At 40.0% G+C, this 17,684-nt stretch overlaps 2 protein-coding genes across 2 annotated transcripts in view; both read right to left on the bottom strand.

Moving 5' to 3' along the window:
• The window catches only part of LOC143964337 (cadherin-related tumor suppressor-like), a 49,410-nt gene extending 32,513 nt beyond the window's left edge, over positions 1-16,897 (bottom strand). The window contains exons 1-2 of the mRNA XM_077474032.1: positions 13,780-16,897; positions 4,033-6,513 (exon numbers count right to left, since the gene is read on the bottom strand). Of these exons, the coding sequence (XP_077330158.1) occupies positions 4,033-6,513; positions 13,780-16,242 (4,944 nt within the window). The 5' untranslated portion in view covers positions 16,243-16,897. The remainder of the gene's footprint in view (positions 1-4,032; positions 6,514-13,779) is intronic.
• The window catches only part of LOC143962191 (protocadherin gamma-B5-like), a 293,876-nt gene that overhangs the window by 248,685 nt on the left and 27,507 nt on the right, over positions 1-17,684 (bottom strand). The window lies entirely within an intron of this gene.

Below are 17,684 nucleotides of genomic sequence, written 5' to 3'. Positions count from 1 at the left end.
ACACATGCTATGGGCGTATGTGAAATGACACCCCAAAATAAATTCTGCTGCTTCTCCTGAGTACGGGGATACCACATATGTGGGACTTTTTGGGAGCCTAGCCGCGTACAGGGCCCCGAAAACCAAGCACCGCCTTCAGGCTTTCTAAGGGCGTAAATTTTTGATTTCACGCCTCACTACCTATTACAGTTTTGAAGGCCATAAAATGCCAAGATGGCACAAAACCCCCACAAATGACCCCATTTTAGAAAGTAGACACCCCAAGCTATTTGCTGAGAGGCATGTTGAGTCCATGGAATATTTTATATTTTGCCACAAGTTGCGGGAAAATTACAAACTTTTTTTTTTTTTTTTTTTTTTTCACAAAGTTGTCACTAAATGATATATTGCTCATGCATGCCATGGGCATATGTGAAATGACACCCCAAAATAAATTCTGCTGCTTCTCCTGAGTACGGGGATACCACATATGTGGGACTTTTTGGGAGCCTAGCCGCGTACGGGGCCCCGAAAACCAAGCACCGCCTTCAGGCTTTCTAAGGGCGTAATTTTTTGAGTTCACTTCTCACTACCTATTACAGTTTTGAAGGCCATAAAATGCCAAGATGGCACAAAACCCCCACAAATGACCCCATTTTAGAAAGTAGACACCCCAAGCTATTTGCTGAGAGGCATGTTGAGTCCATGGAATATTTTATATTTTGCCACAAGTTGCGGGAAAATTACAAACTTTTTTTTTTTTTCACAAAGTTGTCACTAAATGATATATTGCTCACGCATGCCATGGGCATATGTGAAATGACACCCCAAAATAAATTCTGCTGCTTCTCCTGAGTACGGGGATACCACATATGTGGGACTTTTTGGGAGCCTAGCCGCGTACGGGGCCCCAAAAACCAAGCACCGCCTTCAGGCTTTCTAAGGGCGTTACAGTTTTGAAGGCCATAAAATGCCAAGATGGCACAAACCCCCCCCCCCAAATGACCCCATTTTAGAAAGTAGACACCCCTAAATTTAGGGGTACACTAGTGAGACTAGGTAATAAATGGCGGGTGCCCTGAAACTATAAAAAAATAACTAACCAACCAGCGTCACCTGTAACAGTTATATGGTGATCACTGGTGAAAGGGTTAACTAGGGGGCAATCAGGGGGCTTTATGCGGTAGTATATGGGGGTCCCTGGCGCTATAAAAAGCTGCGGCGAACCTAAATACCTACCTGCCTAACTAGCGTCACCTGTGACACTAATACAGCGATCAGAAAAACGATCGCTTATTAGGCTGGGTTCACACTGGAGCGATGCGGGAACGCCACGAATGCGCGGCGGGTTCCCGCATCGCATGCCTCCCGGCGGCAGTTCACACTGCCCTATGCGAACTGCTGGGAGTGTCAGTGAAATGTTAATGACACCCCCAGATCAGTTCGCATATCGCAGTGCGATCTGCAAACTTGGATCGCATGGTGTGAACACCCATGCGATCCGATTCTGCTGCGGACCAAAAAAAGGGTCCCGTGCGAGTTTGCGGCGGGTGCGACACGAATTCAGCCATACTATCTGTATAGCTGAACTCGAATCGCACAGAGATCGGATGTGATTTGCACTGCAGTGCGGTGCGAATCACATCCGTTCTCATAAACCTCTGCAATGTGAACCCAGCCTTAGTGACACTGGCGACGGGGGGTGATCACGGGGTTAAACCTTTATTGGGGGGGTTAGGGGGGTACCTTAGAACTAAAGGGGGCTAACCCTAACTGCCCTAACAGTTATTAGTCACAAATGACACCTGCCGGGTGATCAGGGGGTTAAACCTTTATTAGGTAATAAATGGCGGGTGCCCTGAAACTATAAAAAAATAACTAACCAACCAGCGTCACCTGTAACAGTTATATGGTGATCACTGGTGAAAGGGTTAACTAGGGGGCAATCAGGGGGCTTTATGCGGTAGTATATGGGGGTCCCTAGCGCTATAAAAAGCTGCGGCGAACCTAAATACCTACCTGCCTAACTAGCGTCACCTGTGACACTAATACGGCGATCAGAAAAATGATCGCTTATTAGGCTGGGTTCACACTGGAGCGATGCGGAAACGCCGCGAATCCGCGGCGGGTTCCCGCATCGCATGCCTCCCGGCGGCAGTTCACACTGCCCTATGCGAACTGCTGGGAGTGTCAGTGAAATGTTACTGACACCCCCAGATCAGTTCGCATATCGCAGTGCGATCTGCAAACTCGGATCGCATGGTGTGAACACCCATGCGATCCGATTCTGCTGCGGGCCAAAAAAAGGGTCCCGTGCGAATTTGCGGCGGGTGCGGCGGGTGTGGCGGGTGCGGCGGGTGCGGCGAATGGCTGAACTCGAATCGCACAGAGATCGGATGTGATTTGCACTGCAGTGCGGTGCGAATCACATTCGTTCTCATAAACCGCTGCAATGTGAACCCAGCCTTAGTGACACTGGCGACGGGGGGTGATCACGGGGTTAAACCTTTATTGGGGGGGTTAGGGGGGTACATTAGAACTAAAGGGGGCTAACCCTAACTGCCCTAACAGTTATTACAGTCACAAATGACACCAATGCAAAAAAAAAAAAAAAAAAAATGACATTGGTGTCACTGTGACTGGGGGGCAGGGGTAATTGGGGGGGTGATCGGGGGGTAAAGGGGGGGTGTGAGTGTGCCTGGCATGTTCTACTGTGTGTGGGATGTGTTGGTGCAACTCACTGATCCGCTCTCCTCCGTGTCGGAACGAAAAATACCGACACGGAGGAGAGAATACATCACTTCCTCTCCTGTGTTTACATTACAGGAGAGGAAGTGATGTCACCGGGGATTTCCATTCGTCGGGAGCGATCGCGAGGGGGTGGCCATGAATGAATGGCCGTCCCCTCGTCCGGGATCGCTCCCGAACGAAAACCGACCGCCGCAGGCACCGGGCGGGGGCCCGATCGGGCCCCCGACCCGCGGGAGGCAAAGCACGTACATGTACGTGCTTATGCCTGCCCGTGCCATTCTGATGACGTACATCGGCGTGAGGCGGTCGGCAAGTGGTTAAAGCAAGGGTCAAGCCACCAACACTTGTCCATTTACTCGACAAAAACTGGTGAAGCCCACAGTAGTCGATAACCATAGAATTCTCACAGAAATATGAACATTACAGCTGCTGTGTTAAGCCTGTCATCATATTACAAGTTTACCTATGGTTAAAGTAACCCAGTAACATATCATAGGTTATATTATTATAGAGATATTTGGCAGGATAAACATGCAATAGTTACGAAATAGCAAAGGGATTAACTATGCACAGACTTATTTTACATTTTGGCTAGAGATACACTTTAAGATCTATCTTCCACTTGCCTTAGTATTGGTTCACACAGGGGCAACACAACTTTCGGAGGCAACTTGGACGTGACTTGGACGTGACCTGGACACGACTTACAACACTACTTTAAGTCGCCCCAGGCCAGGCGACTTGCCGTGGCCAATCAGAGAATGAACTCTCAGGTGGGAACTCCTTTTGAGAGCTGATAATTTTCTGAGAGTCGCCTCCGTATAGACGGAGATCCGACTTGGAGGCGACCTCCATTGAAATCAATGGGCACCAGTCGCCTACAAGTCGGATTGAAGTAGTACAGGAACCTTTTCTGAAGTCGGAGCGACTTCAGTAGTGTGCATTAAGACAGCTCTCATTCACTTACATTGATTTCTACATGTTGTGCGACCTGAGGTGACTTGGGGCAACTTGAAGTCGGATCTGAGTCGCCCCTGTGTGAACCGTCTCTTAGGCCCCACATTTTGTTCAAAAGCTTCTCTTTCCCCCTTAATACTCAGTAAATATTTTCTTTTTTACTTTTGTTATTTACAAATAACTTTTCTTATACCAAGATAATTTGTTGGTAATTGTTAGATCACCTATATCAATTGTGACAAGTAAGACAAAGTATAGATTTATTGTAATTTATCTAGAGTGTTATAAAATGTAAGGCTCTTAGGGGATAAAAATGGACAGGGCTTTACATTTTCAAAATCTCACCTGGATTTGACTGCTAGTTGACAAAGACTCTTTTAAACTTTTCTTTCCAAGATCGGAATCATCAGCATCAATCAGATTATCCACAGGGACATTTTGATTCGTTTTCATGTATGTAAAGTCACTTTCCCCAGAATCCAAAGCCACACAAACATTGTAAGAGTAGGGAAGTGTTAGTGTACCACTGGCATATTGAGACAGCATCCTGGGATCAACTTGAGGATATAAATTTGAACTGACCGGCCCATATACTGGGAATGGTTTAGACTTCCTACATTTAGATAATACAGCCAACATAACAGTTATAATAAACAACAGAGAGATTACTGCTAGAGCAATTATCAAGTATAGCTGCAAGCTGGATTGATAATCTTCATCAGCGAAGTGACTGACAAATTTAGGGACTACTTGTTGGAAATCATTTGCAACAACCAGGGTGACGGTAACCGTAGCAGAGAGAGATAGGATCCCATTGTCCTTTACAATCACGACAACCTTGTGATTCAGAGTATCCTTCTCTTGAAAAACATGTTGTGTTCGAATTTCACCTGTATGTTCATCAATGGTGAAGTAAGATGACTCAGCTACTTGTGCGAAATGATAAGAAATCCAAGCATTATGTCCAGAGTCTGCATCCACTGCAACCACCTTTGTTATTAATGTTCCAGGCTCAGCAGCAAAAGGGACCATCTCAAACCCTGCTGATGCTCCACTGTCTGGGGATGGGTATAAGAGTTTTGGTGCATTATCGTTCTGATCTATCACTTTGATAATTATTGTTGTGTTGCTACTCAGAGATGGGTGTCCATTGTCCTTAGCTGTTACTTCTATTATAAATTCCTTGTGTTGCTCATAATCAAAGGATCTCTGGGCATAGATAACTCCAGTCTCAATATTAAGAGAAAAATAGGAAGAAATAGGAAAATCTTCTGTATTTTTATTGGAAATGGAATAAATAATTTTAGCATTGTCTCCAGCATCATCATCAGAAGCCTGTATACTGTATATTGAGGCTCCTGGTAAATTGTTCTCTTGTACATAAGCAACATAAGTAGATTTCATAAACAAAGGAGGATTGTCATTAACATCTGATATCTCCAGTTTGATGGTTTTCTGACTGGAAAGTGGAGGAGATCCTCTGTCAGTGGCTACAATTGTAATATTATAATTAGACACTTTCTCTCGATCTATAGAACTTGTGGTCACAATTGTATAAAAACTGTTAGATGACAAAACTAAATGAAAAGGCATTTCTCCTGGGAGTTTACAGTCCACTTCTCCATTTTCTCCTGAATCTTTATCATGGATTCTGATTACAGCTATCATTTTTCCAGGTGCAGAATTCTCAGGAATGGGTGATGATAAGGATTTGATTGATATCTCTGGAGCATTATCATTCTCATCTATGACATCTATCAATACCTTACAATGGGAAACAAGTCCTCCTCCATCCTTAGCTTGAACAGACAATTCATAATTTCTTGTGTCTTCAAAATCTAACTTTCTGTTTATTTTAATATCACCACTTTTAGGTTCAATACTGAAAAGGCCAGAAGGATGGACATTTCTTGATGTTTTGCTGAAGGAATAAGTGATCCGTCCATTTGTACCAGCATCTTTGTCTGTAGCATTTACATTGATTATAGTAGTATTTACTGCACCATTCTCATTCACACTAACTTTGTACACTTTCTGAGAAAATACTGGAAAATTATCATTAACATCAATAACAATGATTCGTATTACTGCTGTTCCGGATCTTACAGGATTTCCTCCATCCAGAGCTGTTAAAATCAGTTCATGAACACTTTGTATTTCTTGATCCAGTGTTTTCTCTAACACAAGCTCAAGAGATTGAAATTCATCACTGCTAAACTTTTGACTTAATGTAAAATGTGAATTGTCACTGAGTTTATATGTCTGTACTGAATTAATACCAATATCCAGATCTTCTGCATTTTGTAATGCAAATCTTGTCCCTGGTGATGTTAGTTCAATGGTTTCTATAGTGAACGTTTCAGGATAAAACACTGGAGGATTGTCATTAATATCCTGAATTTCTATTTTCACTTTAAAAGCATTAAATGGATTTTCAACTACAGCATCAAAGGTTAGGAAGCAGGTAGCTTCTGCCCCACAGAGTGTCTCTCTATCTATCCTATCCTTCACATAGAGATTTCCATTATCTACATTCACATAAAAATATTTCTCTGATATATGTGATATAATTTGCAGCTTTCTTGATGAGAGCTGTTTAATATCTAATTCCAGGTCTTCTGCAATATTTGCTATAACAGAGTCTTTTCTCATTTCTTCTACAATGGAATAATGAATTTGACCAGAGACTGAATGACACAGCCAGGAAAATAAGAAGGAAAATATTACTTGCCATTTTATTCCCTTGCATGTCTGTGAAGATTGCTTCATCTTGAATATGTCTAGCATCTTCAAATAGTGTCCTTCAGGATATTTGGCATTTGTAACCTAGAGAGAAATAAGTAGGTATTTTTTTTCTCTGTGAAAATAATAAAATATGTAGGCTGTTCAGAGAGAATCCAGAAAAAATGGCTGTGCCTCTTCAAGCAGATCTGCAGTGTGTGAATGATGAAAATACCAGTGGATCTCCAGTTCCGTATTCTTCTCCTTATTGGGCAAACAGCGGCGCTCTGAGGTGTAAGTGAGGAACTGCAACACTGAAATACTTTTCAATCTATACTTTTTTAGTGTTTGCATTTGTACAATATAAAATATAGGCGGTTAAAATTCAAAGTTTGGGATTTAATCAGATTTTTAATTTTTGTTATATAAATAGTATTAGGTTTTAAATGTAAAGATAAATGCAGCATGCATGCATTTTTCGTATATTTGTACCTGGTATAAAAATCATCTAAAGGGTTGAATTGGGAACAATACTATGTAACAGGCTACACAATAAGTTATAAGATATAACCACAGCTTCTTGCTAATACAAACAGAAAAATCTACTATTTTCTTTTTTTGCTCCGGAAAATTCCATTAACTAGCTAAATCAATTGTCCCCCATGCAAAACCACTAGACAAGAATGGTATTTATGGGAGGGCACCATGAAAGAAACCACTGCTGTTCAGAGAATCCTGCTGCCTGCAAAAGATCACCTGACTGTACCACAAAAAAATGTGTGTATTTGTAATAGCCATATTAGAGTCCAGACCTCAACCCCATTGACATACTTTTGCATAACCTGAAATGTGCTGTTCTGCAAGAAATCCCAAAACGACAGAACTACACAATTGAAAAGGTGGAATTGTTCAAACGTTCTCCTAACCATTGTGCAAGTCTGATCAGTTACTATTAGGGACTTTTGGTGGAGAGTATTGCTGCAAAATAAATGGTTGTACCAGTTACTAAATACAGTAATATTTTACAGGTGATACTGTGAAAGTTTAACCAATGTATTAAAGTAAGAAGTTATGGTTAGGGAGGAGGGTGGAGGGGATCAGAGGAGGGAGGGGTGGGTGGGGGGAAGAATGGAGGGTTTGGAAAGGGAGGGGGGAAATAAAGGATTACTTCACATGATGGTGGAAGAAAAACAGCGTTTGGTTATTAGAAAGATAATAAAACAGATATTAAAATGCACTATAGTAAAGGACATAGCACACTATGGACATATTGTAGCACACAAAGAAATAGTGCACTGGAAATGGACAATTTGTATTTGTATTTATTTTTGTGTGTGTATATTTCTTTCTGATATGCATTGATTGTTTATTATTAAGGGCATATGCAGGCTGAGATACTTAAGTTAGGTTCCTGGAATGTTAGTGGGTTGGGTAACCCGGTTAAGAAAGCTGCAGTCTTTTCTACGCTGGAGAGACACAGAGTAGGATTGGCCTGTCTGCAGGAAACACATTTAACAAAACATACAATGCCACAATTAAAGAATAGGAAATATCAATATCAATACTTCTCCTTTTCTAGGGGGCTGAGTATAATGGGGAGAACTGGGATGGCTTTTTCCTGCAGACAGGCCAGTACAGACAAAATGGGTTGATATGTTTTCCTGTATTGTTTGTTGGAAAATAGACAATATGTTTTGGCAAATATATATATCCCTCTGCCTTTTAAATTAGAAGTTATATATAGAGTTCATGGTGGATAAGGAAGACATGCCGGTTATAATAATGGGGGATTTTAATGAGGTCCTTGACAAAAGCATGGATAGATTTCCTCCTGGGAATAATACAGTTGAGATCCTACCAAAATTGAAAGAATTTGTAGAGTTCAACAAAGGACCGGTATCAAGCATTTCTTAAGCCGCGTACACACGGGCGGACTGTATGGCCAACTTAGTCCGTCAGACAATCCGACGGACAGTCCGTCCTACTTTCGAATGAATGGACTTGACCACACACGGATGAACAACAGTCCGTCGAAAGCTTGCGCGATGACGTGTACAGCACGTACGACGGGACTAGAAATAGGAAGTCCAATACACAGCAATGCAACCTTTCGCAGTGTAAATCCTTTCTGAGCATGCGCCGAACTAGCCTACTCACGAGCGGATTGTCCGCTGAAACCAAAGTTGGACGGACAATATTACGGAAATTCCGAAATACTTAGTCCGCCAGACTGCACGCTGAAAAAGTCCGCTGAAGCCCACACACGAGCGGACTGTCCGCTGAAATGTGTTTTGACGGACTAAGTTGGCCAGACAGTCCGCCCGTGTGTACGCGGCTTTAGAGGGATTCTGATTCAGCAGAATCAAAATTAAGAAATATTCCAGGGAGTGGGAAGAAAGTATTAGGAAGGAGGTGATAGAAGCAGAAAACAACTATGTAAAGGACCCAACCCCGGAAAAACAACAAATATGGCTCAATAAACAACAAGGCAATAGAATCGCAATAATAAGAAAGGCAGAGAATAAGCGTCTCTCTCAGAAGCAGCACTCCTTTGGAGAAGGGAAAAGCCAATTCTCCCTCCTCGACATAAAGGCAAGTAGGACCACAAATGGAGAGATCTCCTCTCTCATGACAGAGATGGTAGACACATTTAATGACTATTACAAGAAAACGTATAAGTCTCAGAGGGTAGGGGAGGAAAGAGAAATTAATAATTTTTTGGAGAAGGTGGAGATTCCGAACATTACTGAAGAGGATAGAGAGGAATTAGAAGCCCCAATAACTTTGAGGGAGTTACAACAGGCGGTGGCTGGGATGGCCAATCAAAAAAACTCCTGGGCCAGACAAACTCCCTCAGGGCATTAAGAAGAGCGGAGATAGAGTGGAAACTGCCTGCTTCAATGTCGGAGGCAAATATTATAGTGATACATAAAGAAGGAAAGGACTATTAGATGTAGCATCATATAGACCAATATCCCTGCTATGCTCAGGCATCAAAATATTAGCCAAAGTATTATCAGATGGGTTAAAAAAAATCGCTCCAAAACTTGTACATCCAGATCAAACAGGATTCATAGCCAACAGGTCTACCAGTATGAATATTAGAAGGGCATTCCTGAATATCAAAACCCCATCAGAAAATGTGGGATCAAGAGCCTTGCTGTCCCTGGATGTGACTGAGGCTTTTGATAGTCTAGAGTGGGAATACATCTTGTGCGTTTTGGAGAAATTTGGGGTTTGGACCTTCTTTTATTGGATGGTTAAAAATGTTATATAATGACCCAAGTGCTAAAGTTAGAATTAACAATGAATATTTGGGAAGAATCTAAATGAGTAGGGGGACAAGACAGGGGTGCCCTTGTCGCCCCTGCTCTTTGCGCAAGCCATGGAACCTCTGGCAATTACTATAAGGACGAGCTTAGAATTGAAAGGATTTCAAAGGAATATGGGAGAGGAAAGAATCACATTATATGTGGATGATGTTCTCCTCTTCTTGGGAGATACCGGCCAATCCCTAAAAGTGGCAATAAAATTTGTGAAGGATTTTGGAAGATTTACGGGACTGGTGATAAACTGGGAGAGATCAGAACTACTACCAGTGGACCCTATGGACACCTCAACTGTGTTAGAAATGCCCCAATTAGAGGTGGTGGATGCAATGAAATACCTAGGGATATACCTGACAAAGGATCCCAATCAGTATCTTAGTAAGAATATAATACCATTATTGAATAAGTTCAAGCAAAAATGTAAAATCTGGAGCCGGCTTCCTCCGTCAGTGGTGGGCCGATGTAGTCTGATTAAAATGATATGGATGCCACAATTGCTGTATTTGCTACATAACTCAACAGTGCAAATTTGTAATAAATGGTTTAAAAAAATTGAAACCCTCTTTAGGGAGTTGATTTGGAAAAAGGGCCAGACAAGGATTAGGCTCCAGATGCTGCAGCTACCAATGGAGATAGGAGGCTTAGCAGTGCCTCACCATAGAAGTTACTATTTAGCAGCTCAGCTGCAACATTTAATGGGCTGTGAGATAGAAGGTGGGGGTAGTGCAGGTGGGAGAATAATGCTGACAGGTGCTCCCCATAATACTGTGGTGGACACGATAGGGGCAGAATCTTTAATCCATAACAATCCTACAATAAAGGTGGTCATAAAGATCTGGAAAACAGTTAAAGTACTGATGGGATACACAGGGATGTTGGAGCTTACCCATCTTTGGAATAATAAGAATTTGCAGGAATTAGCATTAATAGAAAAGGTTATAGAGTGGGAAACACAGGGCATAAATAGGTTGATACTATTAATTTTATAGATACTTACAGATTAGACATGCATTCGCAGCCCCGTTTAGGATACATCCACTAGTATGGCATAAAACCCCCCTTCTCCAAAGGATAATGGTAGCGGATAAGACTAGAGGACTTATCTCCATGTTATATGAACAGATAAATAATATAATAAGTAAGGGTTCAGAACTTACAAATGGGAGGAGAAGATGGGAAGAGGATATAGGGGAGATAACTCAGGAACAATGGAAAAGGATATTGGAGCTGGAGCCATTAGTATCAGTTTCCCCTTCACATAAAGTATCACACTTGCTGTTGATATATAGAACTTATTATACCCCTAAGAGACTGTTCATATTTGGTAATTTGGATGCCAATTGCCCTAGATGCCAGGGAACTGGAGACCTTATACACATGATGTGGAGATGCCCAAAGTTATTTTGATATTAGGAGGGAGTTATTGATACAGTAAATAAAATATATGCGAGGACACTGGAGATGGACCCTAAGTTTTGCATACTAGGATATAGGAAGGAGTTAGGGGAAAGGAGAAGTATCACAGTGGCAGTGCTGCAGTGCTTGTTTCAGGCAAGAAAATTGATTATGTAGAGGTGGCAGAGGTAGTATGGAAGGAGAAATAGTCTATGTCAAAAGAGAAAACCCCAAGGAATTTGAAAAAATGTGGAGGCCATGGCTCGATGCAATGGGTTATACTATCTAATAGGGAAGGAGTTGAATGAGAAAACACATATCAGTTAAAATGGTTAAAAAGTGTTGGAGCATATAGTATAAGGGGTGCTACCTAGTATATTATAATGGAGATAAGATGGAAGTAAGATGATAACCCAGGTAGTAGCTCAAGGGATGGGGGGTGGAGGGTGGAGAGGGGAAAAAGGTTGTTGATATATAACATAAGGTGGGAACGGAGAAGAGATAAAGTATTGGAAACATATTATGATTGTAATGCCTTATAAATGCATTTCCTCCTTTTTATTATTACATTTTGTAACAAAGTAAAAAAAGCAATAAAGAATTAATAAAAAAAAGAAAAAAGCAATGCCACATACACACAACCGTTATTTCCGTCGGAATAAACTCTGCCGGTTGTTCCGACTGAGTTCTGACGGAGTTCCGCTGAAACTGTCTTGCCTACACATGATCACACCAAAGTCCAACTGTCTAAAACGCAGTGACGTACAGCGCATACGACGGGACTAGAAAATGGAAGTTCAATAGCCAGTAGCCAATAGCTGCCCATGCGTCATTTTTGGTCCATCGGAACAGCATACAGACGAACGGTTTCCCAATAGGAATTGATTCCGTCAGAAAGACTTAAAACATGTTCGATTTCTAGGTCCATCAGAATTTTCGGAAAAAAAGTCAGATGAAGCCCACACACAATTGGAATATCTGATGAAATGATTCCGTTTGACTTTTTCTGCCGGAAAGTCTGACCATGTGTACACGGCATAAGAAGTTATAGATTTTAATGCTGTGTGTGTAATTTAAACTGACTGTGTGTAGCTATTACTGTGACTTAGCTGGGGATCAGACTTTCATGAATACATCTGGTAAATTTAAAGGATTGTATACAGATAGACAGCGGCCTTTAAGAAAAATGTAATTTAAAAAAAACATCTGAAAACACAATATCTAAGCATTTTATTCCAAATATCTAAATAAGCCATAATATCTTACAAACACATAGTTATGATCAAAAATACTGGAGTCACACATCTTAGCTTGTATGTCTATTTGCCTAAGCAAGTTTTAACTGCAGTATATATTACACAAATATTTATTTACTATTTGTAACATCAGAAAAAAATACAATCAAACCTAAATATAATTACCAATCACAAAATTACATTTTTTGGTCAGCATAAGTTATAAGTATATCTTTCTCCTATAAAAAATCAATAAATTAACCATCGGTACAAGTTCTACAGTCTGGACTACATTTAATACCCGCCTTTAATTTACGTCGACAATTACAGTAAATCAACATATCAATGTGCATAACAGAATGAAACACAGTTATCCCTGCAAATTAGCCGGGCCCATTTTGAAGGACATGGGGTAAAACTCTAAACTCATGGTTCTTAAAGCAGGGGCTTAGCCACCAACCCCTGTCCATTTACGCAACAATAACTTAGGTGAAGTCCACACTGTAGTTCCCTACCTGATTCCATAACCATAGAATTCTCATAGAAATATTGAAATTGCAGCTGCTTTGTTAAGACTTTCATCATAACACAAGATTCCCTATGGTTAAAGAAGCCTTGCCATAATGCTTAAACAAGAGGAAGCTTCCATTGTGCTCCATCATGTTACAATTAGATAATAGATATGGAAGCTTCCAGTGCTGACAGCATTGGGTCACAATACATTTGCAAGGAAATAACATAGCATTGTTTATCTAACACTGGAAATGTCTGAATGAACAGGTAGTTTGCAGGATAAACAGGTAATTGTTATGGAATAGCAATTAAAAGGAATTTAATATTTTTGGCTGTAGACACACTTGAAGATTGCCTTAGTCCTCACATTTTGTTCCAAAGCCCCTCTTACCCCTTTAATTATCAGTAAAATTTAAGCCAGCCATATATGGATCAAATATTGTCTGGTTCAGGTGGGACTGGCCAAGATACAATCCATCTATGTGCAGGTTGGTTGTAATGAAGTCAATCTATTGATTGATTTTAGTTCGGGCAGCTTGGCAAATTTTTTACATGCGATTACTGGCTATACCTGCCAGCAGCGATCATTGTGTTCAGCCTGCAGGGAAGACACACCCCTCTGGCAAGACAGAATAGCAGGAGGGAGAAAGTCCATGCTGATGGGAGAATAGATTCTTTTTTACATAATCTATGGGCTGCTTTACTTTTCCAACCTTTGTTACGTTTATACTTAATCTTTCCTATACCAAGATAATTTGTTAGGTAATTGTTAGATCACCTATCTCAATCGTGATAGTTGAGACAATGTACAGACTTATTGAAATTTCTCTGGAGTGTAATAAAATGTAAGGCTCTTAGGAGAGAAAAATGGACAGAGCTTTCCATTTTCAAAAACTCACCTGAATTTGACTGCTAATTGGCAAATTTTCATTTTCAAGACCAGAATCATCAGCATCAATCAGATTATCCACAGGGACATTTTGATTAGTTTTCATGTATGTAAAATCACCTTCTCCAGAATCCAAAGCTACACAAACATTGTAAGAGTAGGGAAGTGTTAGTGTTCCACTGGCATATTGAGACAACATCCTGGGATCAACTGGAGGATATAAATTTGAACTGACGGGCCCATACACCTGGAATGGTTTAGACTTCCTACATTTAGATATAACAGCCAACATGACTGTTATAATAAATAGCAAAGATATTACTGCTAGGGCGATTACCAAGTACAACTGCAAACTGGATTGAGAATCTTCATCAGGAAGGTGATTGACAATTTTAGGAACTACTTGTTGGAAGTTATCTGCAACAACAAGAGTGACGGTAACTGTAGCAGAGAGATATGGGATCCCATTGTCCTTTACCATCACCACAACCTTGTGACTCAGTGTATCCTTCTCATGGAAAACATGTTGTGTTCGAATTTCACCTGTATATTCATCAATGGTGAAGTAAGATGGCTCAGCTACTTGTGCGAAATGATAAGAGAGCCAAGCATTATGTCCAGAGTCTGCATCCACTGCAACCACCTTTGTTATTATTGATCCAGGCTCAGCACCAAAAGGGACTATCTCAAACCCAGCTGATCCTCCACTCTCTTGGGATGGGTATAAGAGTTTTGGTGCATTATCATTCTGGTCTATTACTTTGACAGTTAATGTTGTGTTGCTGCTGAGAGATGGATGCCCATTGTCCCTAACTGTTACTTCTACTACGAACTCCTGGTGCTGCTCATAATCAAATGTTCTCTGGGCATAGATAACTCCAGTGTCTATATTAAGAGATAAATAGGAGGCCGTGGAAAGATCTTCCATATTTTTGTTCGAAATGGAATATATAATTTTAGCATTGTCCCCAGTATCAAGATCATATGCTTGTATACTGTATATTGAGGCACCTGGTAAATTGTTCTCTTGTACATAAGCAACATAACTAGATTCTATAAATAGTGGGGGATTATCATTAACATCTGAAATATCCAGTTTGATAGTTTCCTGACTGGAAAGTGGAGGAGATCCTCTGTCAGTGGCTACAATTTGAATATTATAATTAGACACTTTTTCTCTATCCATAGGACCTGCTGTCACAATTGTATACACACTGCTAGAAGACAAAACTAAATTAAAAGGCACTTCCCCTGTGAGCTCACATTCCACTTCTCCATTTTCTCCTGAATCTTTATCGTGGACTCTGATGAGAGCTATCATTTGTCCAGATGTAGAATTCTCAGGAATAGGGGAAGATAATGAGGTGATGAATATCACTGGAGCATTGTCATTCTCATCCATCAATTCGATCAAAACCTTGCAACGGGAAACAATTCCTCCTCCATCCTTTGCTTGAACAGACAGTTCATAGTTTGCTGTCTCTTCAAAATCTAACATTTTGTTGATTTTGATTTCACCACTTTTGGGATGAATACTAAAAAGCCCAGACAGATGAACATTTCCTGATGTTTTGCTGAAGGAGTAGGTGATTTGCCCATTTGTACCAGCATCTCTGTCAGTTGCATTTACATTGATTATAGTAGTATTTACTGCAATATTCTCACTTACACTAACTTTGTATACCTCTTGGGAAAATATTGGAAAATTATCGTTAACATCAATAACAATGATTTGTAGCACAGCTGTTCCAGATCTTACAGGATTTCCTCCATCCAAAGCTGTTAAAATTAGTTCATGAACATTTTGTAATTCTTGGTCCAGAGATTTCTCTAAAACAAGCTCAGGAGATATAAATCCATCACTGCTAATCTTTTGACTTAGTGTAAAATGTGAATTGTCACTGAGTTTATATTTCTGTACTGAATTAACACCAATATCCAGATCTTCTGCATGCTGTAATGTAAATCTTGTTCCTGGTGTTGTTAATTCAATCGTTTCTATAGTGAAAGTCTCTGGAAAAAACACTGGAGGATTGTCATTAATATCCTGAATTTCTATTTTTACTTTAAAAATATTAAAAGGATTTTCAACCACAGCATCAAAGGTTAGGAAGCAGGTAGGTGCTGCCCCACACAGTGTCTCCCTATCTATCCTGTCCTTCACATAAAGATTTCCATTATCTACATTCACATACAAATATTTCTCTGATATATGTGATATAATTTGCAGCTTTCTTGATGAGAGCTGTTTAATATCTAATCCCAGGTCTTTTGCAATATTTGCTATAACAGAGTCTTTTCTCATTTCTTCTACAATGGAATAATGAATCTGACCTGAGACTGAATAACACAGCCAGGAAAATAAGAAGGGAAATATCACTTGCCATGTTATCCTTTTGTATATCTGTGAATGGTGCTTCATCTCGTCCATGTTCAGTATCTTCCAAAAGAGTCCATTTAGGATATTCAGCATTTGTAATCCACAGAGAAAAAAAGGATGTATTTTTGTAAAAATAATAATTCATGTATGTTGTTCAGAGAGATTCTAGAAATGGCTGTGCCTCTTCATGCCGATCTGCAGTGTGTGTGAATGATGAAAATACCAGTGGATCTCCAGTTCTTTATTCCTCTCCTTATTGGTCAAACAGCGGCGCTCTGAGGTGTAAGTGAGGAACTGCAACACTGAAATGTTTCAGTACACAGTGCTGTTCAATCGTTCTGTTTTTAGTCTTTGCATTGATTCAATGTCAATTATATGGCAGTTAACCCAACGTTCTATATTATATACTTAGATTTGTTTAAAAATGCAAAATATTTCTTTATATTAAAGAAATGAGTATAGGTAATAATAGCATATTAACCATACTGTATATTTCAAAAGCACTATTATTGAAACCCAACTCAAACCAAAACTTTTTTGTTATCTTTTAACAGTGTGAGGAAAGTTGGCATTTTTATTGCTGTTTTTGTTTTGTTGATGACCTTTTTCTTCACTTCCTCTGTGGTCACTAGGGGATGATGGTAATGCATTTGATCTAATAGGTGCACTAAAGGAAATAATATCACCTTTCTTTATTAAATACAAAAATGGTTAAATCTATGTAAGTTTTCCCTTGCTGTATGTGTCCCAGTTGAGGAGATTCCTTTAACTTGCTGTGTAGTAATCAGGAAAAGAGACAGAAACAGGAAAAGAGACATTAATACAAACTTGGAAGTGGTTCTTAGCTTTCTCCACTCCTCTCAAAAAGTTTTGGCTGGAGTTAAGCTTTTAAATCAGTTTCTTTTTAAATCTGACAAATGTAAGACTTGTTACTAGTTTATTCATGATACGGTTTAGTTTTACACTTTTTAACACCTTCTTATTAGCACATTATCTAACCATCAAGTATGTTTCTCTATTAGCACACTTTTCTGACAATCAGGTATACTTCAATGTACAGCCTATAGGACTGTATTGTAGTACAGTTGGGTAGAAGTATGTTGTATCTAAACATTAGTAATTAAATATTGCTTTAAAACCAGTACATTGCATGAATGCTTTTGAGTAAAGCCATGTCTAGTTACATGTTTCCTGGGCAGCATTAGCTGAATACTCGCTACAAATAATTTCTACTCAAGAAAAGTTACTCCTGTGTCAACCACCTACTGACAAGAACCACTAACCCCTCTGCTGATGAAGCACTACAACTTACACAGCACTATCCATGGATAGCTTTTCTGGTTCAGATTGGGTGTTACTTTGAATACCAAGTAGGTGAGACATTCTGTTGCAAGCTCACTAAGTCGCTTTAAGTGCCCGGTTCACATGTACAGTATGTGGCTCTGCATGCTATGGTAGCATGAGCAGCCTATTCTGCCTCAGTTTTCTGCAAGTAAAGGTCTCTGCACCTTTTATAAAATATGGCCACACGGAAA

The sequence above is a fragment of the Lithobates pipiens genome, unplaced genomic scaffold, assembly GCF_037356315.1.
Source record: "Lithobates pipiens isolate NorthernLeopardFrog02 unplaced genomic scaffold, aLitPip1_a1.2 Scaffold_8, whole genome shotgun sequence".
NCBI classification, from domain to species: Eukaryota; Metazoa; Chordata; class Amphibia; order Anura; family Ranidae; genus Lithobates; species Lithobates pipiens.
This window is presented reverse-complemented; position numbering and strand designations above follow the sequence as displayed.